This window comes from Rhinatrema bivittatum, chromosome 13 (assembly GCF_901001135.1).
Source record: "Rhinatrema bivittatum chromosome 13, aRhiBiv1.1, whole genome shotgun sequence".
NCBI lineage: Eukaryota > Metazoa > Chordata > Amphibia > Gymnophiona > Rhinatrematidae > Rhinatrema > Rhinatrema bivittatum.
Window position 1 is genome coordinate 53,265,380 of NC_042627.1, and position 25,496 is coordinate 53,290,875.

Genomic DNA, 25,496 nt, shown 5'->3' on the forward strand with positions numbered 1-25,496 from the left:
TCAATCTTTCCTCATAGGGGAGCTGTTCCATTCCCTTTATCATTTTGGTCGCCCTTCTCTGTACCTTCTCCATCGCAATTATATCTTTTTTGAGATGCGGCGACCAGAATTGTACACAGTATTCAAGGTGCGGTCTCACCATGGAGCAATACAGAGGCATTATGACATTTTCCGTAATGTTAAATGGCATTTACATGCATAAAACTCAGTTTTAAGTTTATGAAAGGATGTTTCAGACTCAGAGAGTGTAAAAGCGTGTGCATAACTCGGTTTTTATGTGTATTTTCATGTGCACTGGGGAAAGACCTTCCGGGGGGGGGGGGGGCGGAGTTGTGACATGCACACTTTTTTTTAAATTTAAAAAAAAAAAAAAAAGTATTTTTGAAAGTTTATCTTTCCTAGCATGTAGACAGATGGACTCAGGACCAGTGGGTTTATGCTCCCCTGCCAGCAGATGGAGACTGAGCAAGCTGACATCACAGTATATATAACCCTGCAGTGACCCCAGCCTGCCAGTATTCTCCGTCTCCAGCAGATGGTGGACTTGCGCCTGCGTTCGTGAGGGAGGCAGCACCGGATGTTACGAGTAGGAAGAGAAACACTGAATGAGTTCCATGCGCATATAAATTTGCAGAAGAGTGGGGAAGAGAGGTGAGTTGCAGGGGAGACCGAAGAAGGAGTTGAGCATGTATATTGATCTGGGGACCAGAGGAGGTCACAATAGTGTGGTTGCATAGCTGTTTTTGTGTTAAAGCTGGTAGGTTGGAGAGGGAATTAACATCACAAAATACTGGTGTGAGAAGGAAATAGATGTGGTGTTGACAGTGTTCTTTGTGACAGGAAGACTGGAGAAATTTGTAGTACCTTTTACCGTAACAGTTGAAGCAGGGGTCTTATTGGAAATAGACGGAGAACTATGAGGGATTAAAGCGAGTTGTGTGCGAACATGTTTGAAGAGGATTTAAACGACATCTACATTGAAGCGGTTGATATGGGAAGAATTATGTTGTAGAATTCATTAGATAGACCAGTTTTTTGTAAATTAATGGAAATGTGGCTGTTTTAAGAGAAACTCCCTGAGGAAGCCTCATTGAGGCGAAACAAATAGGATCCTGTTTTGTTGGATTTTTAAGACAATTGGTGTACATGGTGTGAATGATGTGGGTTTGATATTATACAGATGGGATGTGTTTGTATTTTAAGTGCGGTAAAGTGGTATTAGAGTAATAATATGTTTATGGGCAAACCAAGATGGTGGCATAGCGGGACAGAGGAACGCCAGCTACCCCTAATCTCTCTGAAAAGATTTTCTGAATTTGAGAATGCCGTCGGAAGAGGAAGGGAAAGGTGAGGGACTTCCCTCCAGAGCCCCTACTTGGTCCCAGCCAGTTGGATATCGTCCGTTTCCTGTCCCAGGCAGTGAGTTCGGAGGGAGTCGAGGAACCCATTGCGAGCGCTGCGGCAGGAGAGCAGCTTGCGTCGATGGTAGAGACTTCCCTCAGCCCTGACCTGCGCACAACCCCGGCGCAACGCGAACACACCAGGGGACCTGCTTTGTCGCAGACTGATGATGTTTCCGCAGCGCCGGAGTTGGAGGGAGAGAACCCTGAGGGAGCGGAAGGAGAGGAGTCGGGTCAAGTGCGAGCCGACCCAGAAGTAGTTGGAGAGAGGCCGGAGATATCGAGGGAGCTTTTGTTGGAGGAGGTGGAAGCTCCCGTGGCCGGAGAGAACATCCTACAGCCAGAAGCTCCTGGTGAGTCGACGTCGGGGCCAGCATGGCTGGGGGCGTTGACCCTCGAAGCTATATGGGATCTTGTTGCAGGCCAGGGGCAATCTTTAACCCGGCTTGAGAGGAAAGTAGACTCCCTAAATTATAATTTGCAGGAAATGATATTGGGAGTACAAGAACAGGAAACTGTCCTGACAAATAAGATATCTGAGATGGAAAAAAAGGTTCAAATTAATGGTACAGTAAATTCAGCAATTATAAAAGAACAACTTTCGTCATCACGGCATTTGGAACTGTTAGAAAACGGATTGAGACAATTGAACATAAGAATTTTAAATTTCCCCCAAATTATGGGAGAGATCCCATATATAACTTTAAAAAGATTTTTGACAACTTCCCTAGGGTTTTCTGAGCAAAATATTCCCTCGATAAATACTTGTAGATTTCTGATAAATAGGGCAGTTGTTAATAATGAAAACGTAAATGCAATATAAAATTTGACGGGTTTTCTCGAATCGTCTAATTTAGATATAATTGAGAAGAAAGTTCTTGTTTCATTTATCTCAACCCAAGATGTCACAAATGTTATGCGAAATTATTTTAAGAAATTTCCTGTGAGTTTCTGTGATCAAGAAGTCAGGTTGTATCCTGATATGGCTCCGATTACACAGTATCGTAGAAATGAATTTTTATCTTTTCGACAAAATGTTACCTCTTTAGGTTTCTCCTTTTCCTTACGATACCCCTGTAAATGTATTCTAAAGAAAGGGGAAGAAATATTTGTGTTTTTTCAAACTGACCAAATGCAGCAGTTTATTGAAGCACGTAGGCCAGTAACATCATCTCCCAATGCTTAAGAGGTAGAAGGCCTATTTGAATATATCACTGTGAGTCTATGTAAAGCCCATTCCTTTTTGTTTTCTTTTTAAACTCCTGATTATATTTTTTGTTTGCCTTCCTGTTAGGCTGTCTTCTGAATGTTATATTTTGAATATCCTTATTATAAATGCTTGGGTTAGTGGATTAATCTAATTTTTGTGGTGTATATATATGAAAGGTTGAGAACTAAACAATATAATGTTATATAATGGAAGGATTATTAATTGTATAATGGAAAATGATAAAATATTTAAAAAAAATGTTTATAAAAAGTATTTTTGTATTATTATGTGAAATAGAGTAAGTTGTGTTTTCTTAGGTTTTTGTGATTTAATGGTATGGTATTAGGAAACAAGATATACCTTCTGTGATACATTACCTTTACGGTTTCCTATGCTTGCATTTGAGCTGCAGGATGCGGAATCAATCGCTTTGTGTGATGTCAGACAACGTGACGACAGTGGCTTATATCAATCGCCAGGGAGGAACCAAGAGCTAGCAAGTGTCGCAGGAAATAGACCAACTGATGGAATGGGTGGAATGACATCTGCAGATGATCTTGGCCCCTCACATTGCAGGAAAAGACAATGTAAGAACAGACTTTCTCAGCAGGGAGAGTCTGGACCCAAAAGAGTGGTTATTGTCAGTCAAGGCGTTTCAGCTGATTGTGGATCACTGGCGACTTCTCGAAATGCGAAGGTTCCTCGCTTCTAAGGTCGCAGGAAAAATCTGTGGTCCCTGGGAATAGACACTCTTGTGCAGGTCTGCCCGGAAGATAGATTGCTTTATGCCTTTCCTCCGTGGCCTTCGCTTCTAAGGTCGCAGGAAAAATCTGTGGTCCCTGGGAATAGACACTCTTGGGCAGTCTGCCCGGAAGATAGATAGCTTTATGCCTTTCCTCCGTGGCCTTTGCTGGGCAGGATAATTCGCAAGATCGAAGGCCACAGGGAGCTAATACTCCTGGTAGTGCTGGACTGGCCCAGGTGTCTGTTGTATGCAGACTCGCAACGACTCCTGGTGGAGGCCCCCCTTCGTCTTCCATTGCACATGGATCTACTTCAGCAGAGACCGGTTCTTCGTGAGGATCCGACTCAATTCTGTCTTATGGTTTGGCCCTTGAGAAGGCTCGCCTGTTAAAGAGTGGTTATTCCTCTGTGGTGACTGCCACTTTACTCCACACTCACAAGTTCTCCACTTCCTTGGTTTATGTGCGGGTTTGGAGAGTTTTTGAGGCCTGGTGTGAGGAACGGGGGTGTTCTTCCTCATTCAGTTAAGATCCCTCTCATTCTGGATTTTTTTGCAGGATGGATTGAATAAAGGCTTGGCCCTTAATTCCTTGAAGGTGCAGGTTGTGGCTCTTGCCTGTTTCAGAGGCCTGGTGAATGGTGTTTCCTTGTCATCTCATTCTGATGTGGTCTGTTGTTGTTTGAAGGGAATGAAGCCCCTTAGGCCTCCCTTGAGGTTATTGTTCCATTGTGGTATATTAACTTGGTGCTAGAATGTTTGGCGTGCCCTACGTTCCGACCACTGCATAGACTTTCCTTATGGTTGTTGACTTTGAAGACTGTGTTCCTGGTGACTATATGTTCTGTGCATCGGATTTCTAAGCTGCAGGCCTTATCTTGCCAGGAGCCGTTCCTTCTGGTGTCTCCGGGGGCATTACAGCTGCATACTGTTCCATCTTTCTTGCCCAAGGTGGTCTTGGACTTTCATTTGAATCAGTTAATCTCCTTGCCATCCTTGAATAAGGTCAGGGATGCAGAGGAGTTTTGCCTTTTGTGCTCCTTGGATGTTAAGCATCTTGTCATGCGGTATCTGGAGATCTGAGTCTTTTCAAAAGACTGATTGCCTGTTTATTCTCTATGGTAGGAGTAAGCAGGGCTCTCCGGCTTCGCAGGCTACCATAGCTCGTTGGATTAAGGAGGTGTTTACGGCCGCGAATATGGATGCTGGAAAACCGTTGCCTTCTCAGGTTAGGGCTCATTCCCCTAGGGCTCAGGCAGTGTCATGGACGGAGGTTAGTATGTTGTCTCCCTTTGATATCTGCCGAGCTGCAACATGGTCCTCCTTACACATTTTTTCCAGATTTTATCGTCTGGATGTGCAGGCCTGGGAGGATGCAGCCTTTGCACATGCAGTGTTGACTGGACTGCGGGCAGCCTCCCACCCTGTTGGGGAGTAGCTTTAGTATATCCCATGGTCCTGAGTCCATCTGCCTACATGCTAGGAAATGGAGAAATTACTTAGTATGGACAGATGGACTCAGCTTCCTTCCTTCAGCTGCCGCATGAGTGTATCAGTGGTCCTCCTGTGGGGCTCTGGGTCCCAAAGGATTACTGGTAAGTGTGCTCATCCAGCCTCTAGCTTGGGGTACCTAGAATCTTATGTGAGTTCAGTGTTTATGGTTGGTTGAGTACAGTTCTGGTTATCTGTTTTTAATCACGTTTTTTGCTAGTCTGTCCACAGTTGCTTTTGAAGAGAATACTGGCGGGCTGGGGGTCACTGCAGGGTTATATATACTGTGATGTCAGCTTGCTCTGTCTCCATCTGCTGGCAGGGGAGCATAAACCCTCTGGTCTTGAGTCCATCTTTCTACGCTAAGGAAAATGAAGTTATCAGGAAATAATTTCTCCAATAGATAAGTTACACCCTGCTTGGCGCAGGCATAACTTTCTGCGAGGTAATCAGTACACATACTTGGTCACTACTTGAGGATTTTCAAAGGGGACTTACACTCATAAGTTTACTTGACCAAATATTTTCAAAGTCTGCATGTACAGTGTGTCCGCAGACTTCACCACCATCTGTGCTGTTATAAAAGTACCCTCTAAATGCAGTAGTATAGATTTCAACTCACCTGGCCTGGCATTGAACCTAATCAGTGTTGTTGTTTTTTCTTGTTGTAACTAACTATATAGCTGCTTATAGTAACTTTTTTAGAAGCAGTAATGATTACCTTAATAAAATGTCAAAGATAGCACGTGGATCCTGGACATGCCAAGTGACTTGGCTTGCAGTGTGACATTTTTAATTGTTAGAAAAGATTTGTCAGTGCAGGGACACCAATACAGGAGGCAGGACGGGGCATTCGCCTAAAGGTACAAAGTTGGTGGGGGGTAGATGGGAGTGCTGGAGGACAACTGCAACCCTTTCCTGGGTTGCAAAATTCCCCAGGGACAGCCCTGGTCGGTGTGTTTAGCCTGTCGTCAGTTGTTAAAATGCAGGCATCAAGATATCATCAAGTGCTATCTTTGATATGAATGTTGGTAGCTGTGGAGCGCCAGTCCTCTCTGTGCTCAGCTTAGATCTCAGCTTTGCCTGTTATTTCCAGATATTGACTATTTTGGGTTTTTTTTTTTAATGTCGTCATCCCAGACTGCGCTCTGCATTCCTTTAACCCTTTTGGCCTCTGTTATGGCCTCCAGTACTAAATTTAGCTTGTTAACCACAACAGAAAATGGAAAAGGAAAGTAGAATGATGAACAGATATAAAACTTATACCAGCAGGTACCCGTACTGACTACTGGAGGCTTTATAACAATCTAAGGTGACTCTTTCTCAGGGGGGGGGGAGGGGGCAATTTTTAGGCTATCCCTGGGGCTTGTAGGTTCATTGTACCCTGCGGGCTTGCAAAGTAACTTTCAAAGGGAAACTCCCCGCAGAGATCCCATTTGAAAATTTTGATCAGCAAGGGAATACATGTATTTTGCCTCCCCCGATCTAATCTTGCCCCTCTTTCTCCATGGGTAAAAATACTTTTAGCCACTCTGGGAGTGAGAGAATTTTCAGACAAGCTTTTTATGTGGGTAAACACTAGTAAAAAAAAAAAAAAAATTCTGAAAAAGACCTCTAAATACTTGAGTTCATTAAAAATGTACAACTACCACAGTGCAAGACAGAGGTGTAAAGATGTATTCCTGATGATTGAAAATCATAAATGAGGGTGCTTGCTTTTTTTTTTAAATAAGAAATTGTAACTACTGAAAAATCTAGGTAGGGGGCTAACTTGGTGGCAGCGCTGTGCAGAGGGTCCCCAATGTGATTCCTGGATCAGCTCTGTTGCTCCCAGGTTGGGGGGAGGGATTTCTGGTCATTAATAAGAGTGACACCTGCTGCCTGTCTCTAGAGCCCATGACTTCAGGGTTCTAGACTGAGCACTGGTGCATACAATGCCTGTCCGAGGTCTGTCACTGCCATGACCAGACTAGGAACCCCAGGAGGGGGGAAGCTCTTTTAACAATGGGGGATAAAATCCCAGGGTAGTTCTGAATGAAGGCTCATGGCACCAGAATCCCGGCTCTGGTACGGAACAGAAAGCAGGGGCTATGGAACAAAAAAATAAACCAGTCAATGGGTTGATTACCTGTTTTAGGAAAGCAGTGTCAAAAATACTCCTTGTTTATGCATTCTTAATTAAATTAAAAGATCCATTCTCATCCAAACATGTTGCATGGATGTAGAACAGATTATGGGTCTGTAAGGGGGTCAACAAAGTCTTTCTCTCTTGTGGCAGCACAGAATTTGATAGCCTTCATGTGATTAATGATCATTTTAACCTTGCATAAACAAATAATTAATTGTATTTCTTTTTTTTTTTTTTTCAGATTTGAAACATTTGAAGTGAACAGCTTTGAACAGTTTTGCATCAATTATGCTAATGAAAAATTGCAGCAGCAATTTAACATGGTTGGTAGCTACAATCTGAGCTCTTGACAAAGCACTTTACAATCTCCATCCAGAATGTGCATAGGGGAAAGAATATGAAAAGTATCCCAGGCAGCTAAAATTTCCAGGATAGGATAGCCAGGTAGCATCAGGAAACACTGCTGAGATGAGCTCTGTGTAGCTTCAAAAGATAGGCGAAGAGGGAGAAGTGGGGATGAGAGCTAGGGAATGGCTGGAGGGAGAAATCTAGGCCAATAAGTGGAAGGCAGAGCAACAATTCTTCAAGAAGATGTAGATTTTCTTCTTCTGTTCATGATGAAGGCATTTTCATTGCATGTCACTTAAGATTCATTTCTTTAATTATTGCAGGCATTTGTTGAAAAGGGGGGTGGAGGGGGTGACTGGCCTGGAGGTGTGCCCCAGCTGCTGGCAGCAAAGAGACTTTCAGATCCATTTACTGTTCAATAATATCAGGAGCATAGATAGATGTAGAATTTTGATTCAGATCTTAGAGAATGCTGAAGCAGAAGGGTTCAGAGGGTAAACAGTACACAATTGTTTTACGCTGTTAATTTAAGGGGTTTCACCTGTTTGTGCTGACATAGTTTTAAAAAAAATGCTCAAGAATGTTTTGTTTTTTTTTGAAGATTCAAGTTTCTGTCTGACGTAATGCAAATGTATTTTTTGTTTTCAAGACGGTGATGCTTGATTAATTGTTTCAGTGTCTAGTGGGAAATTAATGAATTAGATTGGGAAATATTTTAGCCTTGCATACTGTGACAGAAAACTGCTGCATAAGGAATTTCCTTAGCACTGCATGAAATACAGGTTGGCACAGGACAAAACCCATTGACCACTAATCTTCACGAAGTGCCCACCAATTCCAGAACAACTAGCTGTAACAGATATTTCCCATATGCTCTCCTGTTTCCTTTGGTTCTTTGCACCTTAATTATTAAATGGAAGAATCTGTTTGTTTGTTTTTCTGAATGTTTTTCTTACAGCACGTCTTTAAACTTGAGCAAGAAGAGTATATGAAGGAAGACATTCCCTGGACTTTGATTGATTTTTATGACAACCAACCAGTTATTGACCTTATTGAAGCCAAGATGGGAATTTTGGAGTTACTAGATGAGGAGTGCTTGGTAAGGTTTTGACATTTACTTATACGCCCCTCAACATATTCCCACGCTTTTTTAATAACTATTAGTCCTTGATCCTTCTTCTGACACTGCCTTACAGTAAATGCTATCCTTGGTACAATAAAGGGCAGATTTCTACAAGGGAGGTAAACAATGCACTAGAACCAGAAAAAATCATATTTTGCCTCCCGATCTGTTTATATTTGCTAAGGCATTACAGAGTTCTCCTCCTGAAAATAGTGTAATTAGTAATGAAAAGCAATGGGTTTTTAATTTTTTATACGTTTGAAATACTTTTATCCCGCAAATGACATTTTTCAAGGACCTAACATAAGAGATGCCATACTGGGTCAGATCAAGGGTCCATCAAGCCCAGCATCCTGTTTCCAGCAGTGGCCAATCCAAGTCACAAGTACCTGGCAAGTACCCAAACATTAAATAGATCTCAAGCTACTATTCCTTATTGATTAATAGCAGTTCATGGACTTCCTCCAGGAATTTATCCAAACATTTGCTAAACCCTGCTACTCTAAGTGCCTTAATCACATCCTCTGGCAATGAATTCCACAGCTTAATTGTGTGTTGAGTGAAAAAGAATTTTCTGTGATTTGTTTTAATTGCACTAGTTGCTAACTTAATGGAGTGCCCCCTAGTCCTTGTATTATCCGAAAGAGTAAATTAACTGATTCACATTTACCTGTTGAAGACCATTCATGATTTTGTAGACATTTATCATAGCCCCCCTCAGCCGTCTTTTCTCCAAGCTGAACAGCTCTAACCTATTTAGCTTTTCCTTATAGGAGAACTGGTCCATCCCTTTTATCATTTTGGTCACCCTTCTCTGTACTTTCTTCAGTGCAACTATATCTTATTTGAGATGCAGTGACCAGAATTGCACACGGTATTCTTGACACGGACTCAGAAGTCACATTTCAACGACTTCTGAGTCTGTCAAAGGCATTAACAGACTCATTACTTCATTCTTTTAGAGGATGTGAACAGCCCATTCTTTTGCTGGAAAAAGTAAAGGATTGATTCATTTCCTTTAAATGCATCAATCCAGATCATGGATTGGGACTACCATATTAAAAAAAATAAAAAAAAAATTTACAATTCCAGGCTGTTCCTAGGCCTTCTGCTTTCCTTTTAAGGCAAGGGGTAATAGTTTTCCAAGAGAGAGCAAAACATGGACATCTGCAGAAAGGAGCACTTGGTCTATCCATACTGACCATTTGTACCTGCCTGCGCTGTCACAGGTCTTACTGCTAAAGTCCCGTTGGATTCATCCCATGCAGGCATGAATTCTGTCATTGTGTTGGTTCCTGTAAGCTCCACTGAAAGCCTATTTCAGATACTCTTCACTCTCATGTGAAAAAGTATTTTTTCACATTCCTTTTGAACTTCCATCATATAATGATGCTTTAAAATATAAAAATGAACTGCAGTGCTCAAATACTATGAATCCTTTCCACAGATATAAAAGTTATAAAGGCTGTATTTTATTTCTGTGTACCTAAAACAGAACAATTGTACTGACATCCCCAAAAAAGAAAAATATAGTGATAAATGTAAAATTAAAATTACATCTGTAGCTTTTTCTGGTATTTAATCCATTGTGAGTGCAATTTTCATACTGCCTGGATCATTGTAAAGTCTACAAGAACTTTATACCTTGGATTTTTGCACATATTTTCAAAGTAAAAGTGTACACATGTTTTTACTTTGTATGTGTGGAGTTTTTCTGGAATATTTTTCAATTACACCTGCTAAAACACAATCCTCACAAATATTTTGGGAAAATGTATTTGCTTACTTTTTAAAATCCAAAAGTATGCATGCAAGTCCAAACCCCTTCCTAACTGTGCCCTTAGGAACAGCACCACTCGGTCCGAGTAAACTTTGCATGCGAGCAGTTTTACAAAAGGAATTTCTGCACATAAAACACTATTTAACCACAGAAATTGCTTAAAAAATTTCCTTCCTTTTGAGGGCGAATTTTAAAGGCATTTCTGCAGGTAAAACAGTCTTATGCATGGAAACGGGCTTTTTGAATATTGCCTACCCTCTCTGAGCGTAAAAGAGCATGTGTAGTGTCAGTGCGTGCCTACTTCCTCGCGCAGAGAGAGGAGGAATTCCTGGGGGGGGGGGGGGGATGCAAAGTCTGCAAGTAAAAATGACCTGCAGACTTTACACTTCTACACACAGTTTCAAAGTTGCCCTCATAGGGCTGAAGTTTCAAAGCCATTTCCCTGTATGTACCCAGATCAGTCCAGACTCCTGGGTTTTGCCCCCCCCCCCCCTCTCTAGTAGATGGAGACAGCAGTTAACAAAACAAACTCCACCTATAAATAGGCTGGTGCCACCTACAGTCCGGCAGTATTCTTCTGTCTCCAGCAGATGGGAGAGGTGCCAAACCTACAGTCTGGGCTGTGTGCTTAAGTTGATTATTTTGTGTTTAGTTAGTTTAGGGGACTTTTTTGTCTTTTGTTTCTGGATTATTTCAGCTTTATTGAAAAAGAATATAAAAGAAAGGAGCTTGTGGCAGCACAGTGGTCGTTAGCCTCTCAGGTGGTCCTTAGGTTCTGAGAGAACCATCCCCCACTGGTCTGAGGCAGCTGCTTTACAGGGTCGAGGGCCCTACTTATCTACTTAGCAGCTTGGGTGCGACACCAGGGAGCCCGGTTCACTCCACCCAAAGGGATCAGCAACTTGGACCACTACCGGGCAAGTTTTATAATTTAAAAAAAGTTTTGCTTTCGTTTTCTCCCGCACCAGCTCTCTCTCCTTCACTCCCTGTCGCAGTGCGGTATTTGCCTTTCGTTTTGCTGTTTATTCATTGAATTTTCTTAATTTATTTTGTCTTTATTTTCCTGTCACGACTCAATGCCGCGTTCGACTATTTGCCACGTGTGCGGGTCGGTCTGTGCACGGCTCTCCAGGGAGGGCCTTTGCTCGGCTTGCATCGGGTGGGAGGGGCTGTTGGGAGCCAAAAAAAAAAAAGAAAATATTAAAATGGCAAAACTAGTTAAATCTAAGTCTGCCCCAGTCCCAATTGGGACGTCTGCTGCAATTCACTCTGAGGCTGATCAGTTCCGTTCAGCATGGGAACGGGGAACCATTTTCCAGTCATTCAGGGTTGTGTCTAGTGCAGCACTGGGGGGGAGGGGGTTTTACCTCCTCCTCTTTCTCCCCAGCAAGGTTTTCCAAGGGACAGGGAACCTTTACAGCCTAATTCCCCTACAATGGAGGATATCCTCGAGGGGGGCCTCTGACTCCTTCTCTTCCTCTTTTTTTTGTCACAATTTGTGTTATTGCTTCATAAAGTTTACAAGGAGAGGAAGTTAGGGAAGCTGCAATCTGGTAAAAAGATCGTTTTTCTCAAGGATCTAAGCCCGCTGCTAAGAAAAGGTCTACCTCTAAGGGAGGTGCGGAGCCTGCTCAGCCTAAGCATCCCCGTCGGTCAGGGGTTCCCCAGATTACTACAGATACTTCAAGTCAGGATTATGATCCAGTTGACCTAGACCTACTGCCCAAGCCCCCACAGGGGGTGGATGTAGACCCTGATTTACAGCACCAAGGCACAATGCGTGGAGCGCACGATGTGGAAGGGGATGACCCTAAGGTGGTGCGCCTCTTTAGAAAGGAGGAGTTGGGTCCCCTTATTCCTTCTGTTTTAGCTGAACTGGGCATTGAAAGGTTCCCCTGAGGAATCTAAACTGGGTTCTATGGATCCGGTGTTGCTGGGTCTGAGAGGCCCTGCTTCTTCCTTTCCCTTTCATTTCTCGGCTACAGATTTGCTCTTCCGGGAATGGGATACCCCAGACCTGGGATTGAAAGTGTGTAAAGCCATGGACAAGCTATATCCTCTGCCAGAGGATGCTTTAGAGCTGCTTTGAGTACCCAAGGTAGATGCGGTAATGTGCGCTGTTACCAAGAAGACCACGATCCCAGTTACTGGAGCTACAGCACTCAAGGACCTGCAAGACAGGAATTTGGAGGTACAACTTAAAAGGATTTTTGAGGTTTCAGCACTGGGAGTGCATGCGGCTATTTGCATTAATTTCGCCTTATGAGCAGGTCTCCACTGGATTCAGCAGTTGCAAGCTAACGCCGCCTTATCGGATGAAGAGGCGGCCCAGGCAGGTCATCTGGAAGCTTTGGTGGCGTTCAACGCGGATGCACTACATGATCTACTGCACACATCGGCCAGATCCATGGTTTCAGCTGTCTCAGCTCGTAGGCTCCTCTTTTGAGAAACTGGTCGGTGGATGTCTTCCCCCAAGTCACAGCTAGGGTCCTTGCCCTTCAAAGACAAACTACTTTTCGGTAAAGACCTGGAAGATATGATCCAATCTCTGGGGGAGAATAAGATTTCTAATTTCTCCCTGCGGTTACGAAACCAAGCGAAGAGCGGTGCAGGACACTTTGCAATGACTTCTGCAACTGGGGGCCATCGTCTCAGTGCCTCCGGAGGCAAGAAGGAAAGGCCGTTACTCCATTTACTTCATAGTGCCAAAAAAAGAGGGATCCTTTTAGCTCATTCTGGAACTAAAAAAAAAAGTAATAGATGTCTCCGGGTCCCCCGGTTTCGCATGGAGGCGCTCTGGTCAGTCATTGCCTCTGTGCGCAAGGGAGAGTTTCTAGCATCCTTAGACCTCACGGAAGCAGATCTTCATATAGCCATTCGGTCAGACCAACAGAGGTTTCTTTGGTTTTCAGTACTGGATCAGCATTTTCAGGCTCTGCCCTTCGGTCTAGCCACAGCGCCCAGGACATTCACCAAGGTGATGGTGGTGGTAGCAGCCCATCTCCACAGGGAAAGGTTGCTGGTGCATCCTTACTTGGACGATTGGCTGATTCGTGCAAAATCGAAAGCACTTGCCCAGGAGGCAATTCAGAGAGTACTTCAGCTCCTGCAATCACCGGGCTGGGTGGTCAATTTCGCCAAGAACTGACTGGAGCCCACTCAGTCGTTAGAGTATTTGGGTGCTCTATTTGACACTCAGCAGGGCAGAGTTTTTCTTACCACGGAATGCATCTCCAAGTTGCAAGCACCCACCCAGAGTCAGAGATTATTTACAGGTTCTCGAGTTGATGACTTCAACATTAGAACTTGTACCCTGGGCTTTTGCTCATATGAGGCCTTAACAGTCCGCCTTGCTTTCCCGATGGAACCCAGTCTCCGAGCATTTTCATCTACCTTTGCCGCTTACGGAGGCAGTGCGATCCAGTCTCGACTGGTGGTTGGTGATGGACAATTTAGTCCGAGGAGTTCCCCCTGGAAGTGCTTGACTGGACAGTGGTCACCACCGATGCCAGTTTCTCTGGTTGGGGAGTAGTATGCCAAGGGAAATCAGTACAAGGACTTTGGTCTCCCGTCGAATCTCTCTGGTTGATCAATCGACTGGAAACCAGGGCGGTATGGTTGGCATTGCAAGCATTCCATCCTCTCCTCCAGGGCAAGTTGGTCAGAATTCTCTCGGACAATGCGACCATGGTGGCGTACATCAATCGCCAAGGAGGAACCAGAAGTCATCCGGTAGCGATGGAAGCTCAACGATTGATCAGCTGGGCAGAACAAAACTTGATAAGCTTAGCAGTGTCTCACATCGCCGGCGTGGACAATGTGCAGGCCTACTTTATAAGTCGTCACCGTCTCAATCCCAGGGAATGGGAATTGACGGATGCAGTTTTTCAACTCATTTGCGACGCTTGGGGCATGCCTAGCATGGATCTCATGGCGACGTTTCGGAATGCCAAAGCTCCACGGTTCTATGCTTGGCGGAGAGAGACAGGAGCAGAAGGGGTAGATACCCTAGTGCTGCCTTGGCCCACAGAGGTTCTTCTGTACATCTTTCCACCTTGGCCATTGATCGGCAAAGTGCTCAGGCGGCTAGAGATCCATCCAACGGAGGTGAACCTGGTAGCTCCAGAATGGCCGAGACATCCCTGGTTCGCGGACCTTCTCAATCTTGCCATGGAAGGCCCGCTGCGGTTTCCAGTTCTCCCGGACCTGCTGCATCAAGGGCCTGTTTGTTTGGAAGAAGTCGATCGCTTCTGTCTAGTGGCATGGCTTTTGAAAGGCAGAGGGTAAGTCGCAAAGGCTGTTCTCTGGCTGTAGTAGCCACGCTCCTCCGATCGCGTAAGATTTCTACCAATCTCACGTATGTTAGAGTATGGAACGTTTTTGGGACTTGATGTCTGGACCAAGAGGTCACGCCTACCCAGTCTTCAGTATCGGATATTCTGTGTTTTCTACAATCCAGTCTAACAGTTTGTCATGTAGTTCCCTCAGAGTGCAAGTGGTGGCGCTTGGTTGTTTGCGTGGATCCGTCCAGGGTGTAGCATTAGCCGCACATCCAGATGTAGTTCGTTTTCTTAAGGGAGCAAAACACTTGTGACCTTCACTTCGGCATCCCTATCCGTCATGGAGTCTGAATTTAGTCCTCGCTGCTCTTTGTTCGGCGCCTTTTGAGCCCTTGAAGAGATCGACTCTATAAGTTCTTACATTGAAGGTGATTTTTCTGGTGGCCATTACATCAGCTCGTAGGGTGTCGAACTCCAGGCACTTTCATGTAGGGAACCCTTTTTGCGGATTTCGGATTCGGGAGTTTCTTTAAGGACGGTTCTGTCTTTCTTGCCAAAAATGGTTTCCTCTTTTCATGTCAACCAATCGGTTGATCTGCCAGCATTCACGGACTTAGACCGTTCGGATCCTTTGGCTGGTGACTTGCGGAAGCTTGACGTTTGCAGAGCTTTACTGTGTTACCTAGAGGTTACCAATTAGTTTTGTGTGTCTGACCATCTCTTTGTGCTGTGGAGTGGTCCTAAACGAGGACAGCAGGCGTCCAAAATTACTATAGCTCGTTGGCTAAAAGAGGCTATTAGGTTGACCTATCTCCTTCGGGGTAGATCCCTTCCTATGGGTCTGCGTGCCCACTCTACTCGTTCGCAAGCAGCGTCTTAGGCAGAGTGTCAGATGGTATCACCACAGGAGATACGCAAGGCGGCTACATGGAAATCCTTGCATACTTTTGCAAGACATTACAGACTAGATGTTCAGGCTCCAGTTGCGGGAGGATTTGGAGAGGGAGTACTTCGAGCGGACCTCTCCAGATCACATCCCAATTAAGGAAGCTCTAGTACATCCCAGGACTCTGGACTGATCCAGAAGAAAAGGAGAGTCCGCTCGGTTCTTATATTTTATCTTATTTCAGATTGGCAGAGTTCTGAATTTTGTCCTCAAGTGGTTCTCAAGGTTCAGGTCCTGGGAGGGTTCAGTGGACCGGTTTGTTTTTTTACTGTATATAGTTATAATGGTTTTGAGATTTCCATTCTGCTTTGACATTGAGTAATACTGCCAGACTGTAGGTGGCACCAGCCTATTTATAGGCGGAGTTTGTTTTGATAACTGTTCTGTCTCCATCTGCTAGAGGGGGGGGGGCAAAACCCAGGAATCTGGACTGATCCGTGGTACTACAGGAACGAAAATTATCAGGTAAGAAACTAATTTTCCTTTAGGCTTGGTATAAAATTGCAAGGTGCTCAGTGCATGTGAAAGTACGCGTATTACCCAATTTTTGTGTGTACTTCTACCTGCATTGGGTAGAGGCGTTCCAATTAGGGGGACATGCTCATATTTTTGTATTATAAAATGTACGGAAGTAATTTTAAAAAAGTGCAAAAAAGCAAGGTAGGGGAGCATGTTCAATACAAAGCGCAATATTTATTTATTTTTTATTTGTGGCTTTTATATACCGACATTCGTTTAGTAACATCACATCGGTTCACAATCAACAATGCTTAGCAACAGTGCTATGTAAATTAACGACTAGCAGCAGTGCTTTACAATTGAAACATTTAACTTAATAGAATTTAACTTAATAGAAATTAAAAACAAGAAAAACAAAGTAAAAAAAAAAAATGAGGGTAATTACCACTAGAGGAACTAGATTAAATGGAACTATGTATAAAGAAACTAAACTAATGGAATTCCATCTATAGCAGCAGAGTAAACTGCATATAGCAGCAAAGTAAAGCGCATATTGCATATCCTAATAAAACTGTTAAAAGTATAGTACAGAGTCCAGTAAAGTGATATGAATATGGATAAAAGATTGCAGCTAAAACAACTCTGGGGTGAGATATAACGATAGAATAGAAATGGCATAGCTCATGCTAGGAAGGGAAGTGTCAATGCCTAAGAGGAAATCTGAACGTTAGATTGCAGTTATAGGAGCTAAGCAAAAGGAGGAGGGAAAATAGAGTAAGAAAATTGCAGGACTGCAATTGTGAATATATACTACTTATGTTTTATTAGATACATGTTAATACACAAGGATATGAGATATTGGGATTAACAGTATATTGTGTGTCCATTTTGATTTAAAGAAGCGATACTTCTCTGATTTATAGCATCTTTATGGAATGTTATTGGTAGAAGACCAATTGTTTGTTGGTCTTTAGATTTTCTTTATATTTGATTGCTAAATTTTATTATTATTCAAACAGTTTAAAAAAAAAAGTGCATAAAAGCTGTTTTGAAAATTGCTACTTTTACATGCATAATTCTTTTGAAAATTCACCCATAGGGCTGAATTGTCAAAAGTTTTACACGTGTAAATGCAGTTCTGAAAATTGATACTTTGGCGTAGCTGCTTATGAAAATTTACATCCTGAGTGCGTAGGTATACCCTCATACAGAAGGGGCTAACTGTGTACGGGTGAGTTTGTGCAGGTACCAGCCCCCTTAAGGGTGAATTTTCAAAGCAGACTTATTCATAGAATTTAGTTTTTAAAATAGGGTAAAGTCTGTGCATAAAATCTACATGCAGAATTTACCCCACCCACACAGTAATGAAATGACCCTCAATGCCTTATTGCTTTATGTAATTTACCTTGGGCTGGTCTTTAGGGAAAGGCAGAACATTAAATGTTTATGAATAAATAAAAGTCGTAATGCTTATCTACAGCAAAAAGTAAGTAGCTGGGATTGCTTGCCATTTAGCAGTGAATTAGGCTTTATATCTGTGATCTTGTTCTTGGCGTAGTTTCTTTGTAGGCTGCTCTACCTTTTATTGGATATTATAGCCCTTCAGCTTTCAAGACCATGCAGGTCTCTTTTTCAGATCAAAGTTCACGCCCTCCCCCTAATTACAAGATGGCTCCTAGAGCACATCCCTTACCTGAAAGATGAAAGGAATTCCTTTTTCAGTTTATGCTGGATTTGCTTTATCTGTTTGTTTTTTTTTCAATCAAAAATTATATTTGTGAATAGGGGGCACCAGCAGCCTTTCTGCTATTTGTTAAAGCATAAATGGATAAGAACAGATCATTTTTACGTTTTTTGATTTTTCTTCCATAGTTGCCGCAGGGGACTGATGACAATTGGCTTCAGAAACTCTATAATAATTACATTGACAAGAATCCACTATTTGAGAAGCCCAGAATGTCAAACAGGGCGTTTATCATTCAGCACTTTGCTGATAAAGTAGGTATCTGACCGGTTACATTGTTTCTCATTTGACATGGTGTTCTTAAACTAAATCGTTTTTGTTGTACTTTATTTTTATTTGCAATTAAACAAATTCAAATAGTAAACGTTTGACAGCAAAGGGCGATGTACAAGACACAATTAAAAATACAAGAAATTCAGTAGAAAAAGGAAATATAATATAATGCACAAAGCAAAATGAGATCTCTAATAAGGTTGGTTCAAGCAGAAAGAGGGCTTCCAAAGGAAAAACACAATAAGAGAGTAATCGCTAAACTAGTACAATCGCCGATCAAATATCAACAACCCTTTGACCTGCACAGGCCTCCTCAAATATGAAGACTTTCTTAGAATCCAAATAAAATCTCTTTTGCAATGGTTCAAAAAAGACGTACTTAATTGAAGCCAATACAACTACACATTTACAAGGAAAGCAAACCAAACAGGTATTATTGGGTATTATTACCAATGCCAGTACTTTTGGAGCATGCATAGAGAAGTTTTTTTTTCCTACAATTGTTACCCTAGTCACATAAGGAAAAATCTGAATCTTAAAACCTTTCAACAATGCAAACCTTTTCTGAAAATAAAGTTACATAACAGAACTACGACCTTGTAAGAAAACAAAAGTAGCCAGCAGAATGGCCCTACTGGATATGTCTTCTGTGGATCTCTCTACATTTAAACTATCTGCAGAGACTTCCTCCAGCCCTTCCACATTAGAATCCAAGTCTGCTGCTGCCATTTTCTCAGTAAGGAGATAGAATGCTCTACTTATAGATGTCAAACTTTCCTCAGGTATTTGCAAAATTTCATTAAGGTAAGTCTTGAAAAGTTCCAAGGTTGAAATAAATGAATAAAGTTCAATACATGTAAATTTAGACTTCCAGTAGAATTTTCCAGATTCTCCAGTCTGATATGGGCTACACTCTGGACCTTAATCAACTCAGTTTGGACAGTTTTCACTTATGTAAAAGAGGACTCAATCTCCCCAACTTTTATCTTCTAAGGGTACTATTCTAGGATCCTAAGTTGTGAGCATGAGCGAATATCCGCTGTTAAAGCCAAGGAAGAAATAGCTTATTCTAAAGAGGCCAGCACGTTCCAAATACTCTCAAATGTGATAGTGGAAGGTTTCATCAACAGAACTCTTGTCCTTAAAGTATCAATGGCAGCACATACCCCCAGAGAGCCTTGAATCCCTTCCACATCTGATGACCCCACTGGAACTCTAAATCCAGGAACAAATACTCTCTCCTCAGAGTCTCCAATGATTGCTCCTTCCGAGAATTGCCGCAGCTCCCATTCTTGTAGTTCATCCATTGCAGGAGCAGACACAGACACCTCCGGAGGACATGGTCTCTGAAGGACATGGTCCGTGCCGAGGCACCAGGCCCAGACATCTCCATTATAGTCCAGGCTACCATTTCCTGTGTAAGAGGCATAGGGGTTGAACAATCATCAGGACTCAAGGAAACCTCAGTCACCTACTGGTCAGACACTACTCTACCGAAAACACATGTATCAGATAACCTACCCACTGAGGCATGAATATGCTCTACAATAGTAGTCTGATGTTGCAGCAGATTAGGGGTCTCTGAGGGCTTCCTCCTAATTATCACTTCCGCTTGCTCATAAATTCTAAGGCAAAAAGTCAGAGGCAAAGCCAGAGCAAACCATACATGCATCTATTAAAGTTGCCATCTTGAACTAACTGCAAACATTTTTATGATATTTATAACAGAGGACAGCTGCTTTTGAACACCATGCATAGAGATCTAGTCCGAGATCTGCTATAATCGTTAATGATGAAAAGATAAATTCTTATGACTGCCTTCTAAATTTACTCCATGAATGTCAATTTACCCTTTTGTTAATCAGGTAAAAGTCTTTGCTGTGAGAGAGAATGAATAATTCAAAGGTTCATTGAACTGACAAATCAATAAGTGCATAAATAATTTGTTTATTTAAAATAGACTTTCTTGTACATGCTTTTCAGCATTATTTTTTGCAGTGCCTATTTTTTTTTATTTTGCCTGATTGGGGGGTGGGGGGGGAAACAGCAGTAAAATGCATGCTCATGAAAGAAAGCTGGGTTGCAATTTCAGGCCTAGTCTGAGAAAGCTAAAAAACCATTCACTCTGCCCCTGCTGGCTGGCCTTCAAGTAGCATTGGAACAGGTCTGTTGTGGCATGCAACTTTCATTTTGGCCACAAGGGACCCTTTATTTTCTCCAGAATTGTTTAGACTTAGAGAGATGTGGACCAAATATAGGGCCGGATTTTAAAAGGCTGGCGCGCCTATTTTGCATAGGCCGCTGGCGCGCGCAAAAGTCCAGGGCTTCGTAAAAGGGGCGGGGGAGGGGGTGTGTCCGGGGGCGGTTCGGGGTGGGGCCGGGGCGTGGCGCTGGTTCGGGGGCATGGTTGAGGTCTCCGGACCAGCCCCCAGGTCGGGTGATGGTGTCCCAGCAGCCCGCTGGCGCTCGCAGATTTACGCCTGCTTTCAGCAGGCGTAAATCTGCCAACAAAGGTAGGGGGTGGGTTTAGATAAGGTCGGGGGGGTGGGTTAGGGAGGGGGAAGGTGCGGGGGGTGGAAAGAAAGTTCCCTCCGAGGCCGCTCCGGAGGGAACAGGCAGCGTGCGCCGGGCTCGGCGCGTGCAAGTTGCACAAATATGCACCCCCTTGCGCGCGCCGACCCCGGATTTTATAAGATACGCGCGGCTACGCGCGTATCTTAGAAAATCCAGCATACTTTTGTTCGTGCCTGGTGCGCGAACAAAAGTCCGCGCTCGCGCAAATTTATAAAATCTACCCCATATTACGGAATAAACCTTTACTTAAAGCTCAAGCAGGCAGACACTAAAAAGGGGGGATACTTCAGACCCCCTCCAGTGTGCCAGTGGATTGAATCTGTCAACCTGTGACAAGATAGCTTAGCTGCACGACCATTTACTTCTGCTCTCATGCAGGCGTAAACGTAGGCCGTGCAAAGGTTTGCACGTACCCACTAATTTTCAGTGGACTTGCACGTGTGGGTCTGCTCTGAAAATGATAGTCCACATGCGGACTTCAGCCCTAAGTGCTATGTTTTAAAATGTGGACTGTTTTGTGGAAGAAACCTACATCTAAAAAATGATATTCATTTTATAGAAGGAAGTTTAAACAAAAATTTTAGATGATATAGGGAAATGAATTTGGTTAGTTGATCGAGAAGGTGCATGCAGGAATTTATTTACTTAATTTTCTATACCGATGTTGGTATATACCTTCACACTGGTTTACAATGTTTTGTAATTAAAAATCATAAAATCAGACTCATCCTTAAATTAATATAAAAGAAATAAAATAAGACATAAAAAGTAAATAATCACATTAAAACATGCCTATTAACATAAAATAATTAACAGAAACATCAACATATGAAAACATTGAAAATTACTGGTTGACTTCTACTTGGAATGCTTGTACATACAGCCACGTTTTTAGTGCTTTCTTAAATTTTTCCAGGAAAGATGTGACGAGATGTGTACAATCTCAGTGACAGAATCATACAAATGTGAGAGGAGGCGGGGGGGGGGGGGGGGGGGGGGGGGGAGGAACGTTCTGTTCACAAAGTGTCCTTGTCTAGGGTCCATCTCATGGCTACCTGTTGTCCATTTTTACCTGTCAGGGCCATGCACCAAAAAATATATTCACCCCATGGTATTCCTGAGATAGGAATAGTTTGTGAATCAACTTTTGAACACTGGATGTCACTCTTTCCATACACTGCATTTAAATATAAAGAAGAAAATGTGGGATTTGGATAATGGGAAAAGTATGAACCAGTTAACATTCACAGTATCCAGTGTTTGTTTTTTTCTGCATAATGTCACATACTTAATTTTGGTAATGTTCATGGTATTCAGCTCCTCAATTTACCTGTAATTTAATTAGGCTTTTTTTGCATTTGTATGAAATTTTTTAAACTTTCTTTAAGAGCTATGTGCATGCGGATACTCGAAGTAGCTGAAGTACATTTTTGGGATAACGCTTGAATTTGATTGCTATGATAAGGTGGTTCTGCTCTTTCATTGTATCTGTCTGCGCAGGTGGAGTATCAGTGTGAAGGGTTTCTGGAGAAGAACAAAGACACAGTCTACGAAGTACTGATTGACATCTTAAAAAACAGTAAGGTTTGTAAATTAATTGATCTACTGGTTATTCTGTTACAGTGGTTCTCAGCCAGGGGTGTATGTACTGCTAGGGGTACTTGGAATCCTGTCGGGTACACAGCCAGTCCACTACTGCCATACGAGACGGGGGAGTCTGAACTACAAGTAATAGCCACTTGCCACCACTCAGGAAGAGCTAACCTGGCTGTTCTTGCTAATCCCCTGTCGACACCAATCTGCATTCCTATCTGGAATACACCATTTCTAACAGGACAAGCAGGATGGTAGTCCTCACATATGGGTGACATCACAGGATGCAGCCCAATCACAGGACACTTTTGTCAAAGTTTCTAGAACTTTGACTGGCACCTACTGGGCATGCCCAGGATGGCACTAACCCTGCAACCAGCAGGGGTCCCCCTTCAGTCTTCTTTTTTCCACGCAGCAGTAGCCACGCGGGTTAAGGAGCTCCACAGAGATTCCTGACAGGAATTTTCCTCACAGAATTATTAAAAACTTTCATACCACACAGGGGTCCCTCCTTCGAATTTTTGACTCTGCGGTACTCCGGTAAGTTTTTTACCCGTTTTCGGTCGATTCCCGTCTAGTTTGGCTCTCGCGGCCTACTAACCGTCGACCATATCGTGGCTCAATTTTTTCAAAGGCCATGGCGTTGGGGTTCTGTTGGTGCCCGGACTGTACTCGCACCATGTCCATAACAGACCCTCATAAAGTCTGTGTAATGTGTCTTGGGTGCAGCATGATGTCTTTACCTGCACCAAATGTGCCTTAATGACACCAAAAGGTCGCAAGGCCAGAATGGAGAAAATGGAACTTCTCTTCCGATTCTCAAACTCAGACACCGTCTATTGCATCGTCGTCTGAACTGGCACCATCCACTTCGCGCCAGTATCGGCTACCAGCCGGTGACCGCCCGTCGTTGACGACTTCTCGGCCTTCGACTACCTCTACCCCCCCCCCCCCCCCTCAGGACCGAGGGGATTGTAGAAAGAAGCATCGACACCGGAAGTCTCGGACCATCGAGGAAGGAAAATCATCGACCTTGCCATCGTCCGAGCCGCCATCGAAAAAACCCCGTCCAGAAAAGGCATCGACCCTTTCTGCGACCAGTTCACCGAGGCAACCCTCATCTGGATGGGTATCGGGAGCCGCGACTCCGCTTTTCACGGTGGTTCCTCCGGCTATGCCTCTGCCGCCTTCTTCCCTTCCGGAGCCGGGGCTGCTTGCTCCAGGTCTCCATGAAGAACTGGACTGGATGGTCCAGGAGGCCATCGATTAAGGCGATGCACAGACTCCAAGTTCCCCCGGCACCGATATCTGTGCCGGCCATGGAACCGACCATTGATCCCATTCCGGCAGCATTGGCACCACTGCTCTCGAAGATGGACGTGCTTATAGCCGCTTTTTCACCGATGGCTCCGGTGCCTTCCCCACTTACCCTGTCATCGGGTGGAGAAACACTGTTCCGCATTCCTCCATTGGGAGTTTTGCTGTTGCCTCAACCATCGATGCCGATGCGTCCATCGGCGCCATCAATGCCCTCAATGCCTTCATCGGTGCCTCCAGTTCTTCCCTCGATGCCTTCAGAGCCTAGACCAGGACCTTCAGGAATTCCATTGTCCTGTCCTTCTCAGGTTCCTAGGAGGACAGGTGCTGATCCCTATGATACCTGGACTGATGATTAATCTCCAGACACCATGACTTGCCATCGCCACCTTCTCCTACTGAAAGCAGGAAGCGTTCTCCTCCAGAGGACCTATCCTTCATAAATTTTGGGAAGGAAATGTCTGAATTGGGTCCCTTCCAATTGCAGACTGAACAAGATGACAGGCATCAAATGATGGAGCTGTTACAATTCCTGGATGTTCCCCAAGGAAATAACCTCCATCCCTATTCACCAGGTTCTTTTGGATCTCCTCAAAAAGAACTGGGAACACCCTGGTTCTGTTGCTCCAGTCAACAGAAAAGCTGATTGCCACTTATTTGGTCCAGTCGGCCCCAGGATTCCAGAAACCTCAGCTGGATCACCAATCTGTGGTTGTAGAATCTGCCCAAAAGAGGGCAAAAAGATCAAAACCCCACTCTTCCTTTCCCCCAGGTAAGGAACAGAAATTCCTGGATGCCATTGGCCGGAGTGTCTTCCAGGGATTAATGCTCATCTCTCGGATCACCTCTTACCAGCTGTATATGACCCAGTACAACAGGGTCTTATTCAAGCAGACACAGGACTTTGCAGAGTCCCTGCCTCAGCAATTCCAGGAACAGCTTCAAACCCTGGTTCACAAGGGTTTTGAGGCAGGGAAGCATGAAATAAGATCCTCTTATGATATCTTTGACACCACTTCCAGGGTATCTGCAGCTGCTATTTCGGCAAGACGATGGACCTGGCTTAAGTCTTCGAACTTGCGCCCTGAGGTACAAGACAGATTATCAGATCTGCCCTGCACTGGAGACAATCTATTTGGCAAACAGATTCAGCGGACGGTGGCGGAACTCAAGGAGCATCATGATACCCTTCACCAGCTCTCTCTGATGCCCTCTGAGTATTCCTCCAAAGAGCCATTCAGGAAGGATACTAAAAAGTCATTCTTCCGTCCAAAGAAGTCCTATCTACCACCGTCTAGAACTCATTCCACGAGACCCTTCCAAAAGGCCAAATCTCGTCAACCTCATAAACAAAAACCACAAGCAGCTCCTCAGCTGGGCCCTGCTTCCGGCTTTTGACTCCTGCATAGAGAGCAGCAGCCAGTTTCCACTGCCTCAGATACCAGTGTGAGGTCGATTGTGCCACTTCAACAACAGGTGGCACACAATTACCTCAGACCAGTGGGTCCTTGCCATAATCTCTCAAGGTTATCACCTGAACTTTCTTTCTCTCCATCCCACCGAACTCCCCACCTCTACCGACGTGGAGAACATCCAACCACTCACTACTCCTGGAGCAGGAGGTCTCCCTCCTCCTCCTCCACTCCAGAGCAATAGAGCCAGTGCCCTACTCCCAACAAGGCCTAGGATTGTATTCCCGGTACTTTCTAATCCCCAAAAAATCAGGTGGCGTTCATCCAATTCTGGACTTACGTGCCCTCAACAAGTACCTCCACCGAGAAAAGTTCAAGATGGTAACCTTGGGTTCCCTTCTTCCTCTTCTGCAAAAAGGAGACTGGCTATGCTCTCTTGATCTCCAAGATGCGTACACACACATTGCAATAACGCCATCTCATCGCAGGTTCCTGAGATTTCTGGTAGGCCCCAAGCACTATCAGTATCGAGTATTACCATTCGGTCTGGCATCTGCATCATGAGTCTTCACCAAGTGCCTCGTAGTAGTAGCAGCCTTCCTCAGGACTCAAGGTGTTCACGTCTACCCCTATATAGACGATTGGTTGATCAGGGCTCCCACTCAGCAAGCTGCTC

The 25,496-nt window shown here is 43.9% G+C and overlaps 1 protein-coding gene across 5 annotated transcripts in view; it reads left to right on the plus strand.

The window, feature by feature from the left end:
• The window catches only part of MYO5C (myosin VC), a 180,676-nt gene that overhangs the window by 49,126 nt on the left and 106,054 nt on the right, over positions 1-25,496 (plus strand). For all 5 annotated transcript variants that reach the window (XM_029575910.1, XM_029575909.1, XM_029575914.1 and 2 more), the window contains 4 exons: positions 7,213-7,294; positions 8,278-8,418; positions 17,780-17,905; positions 21,999-22,082. In XM_029575910.1, coding sequence (XP_029431770.1) covers positions 7,213-7,294; positions 8,278-8,418; positions 17,780-17,905; positions 21,999-22,082 — 433 coding nt within the window. The remainder of the gene's footprint in view (positions 1-7,212; positions 7,295-8,277; positions 8,419-17,779; positions 17,906-21,998; positions 22,083-25,496) is intronic.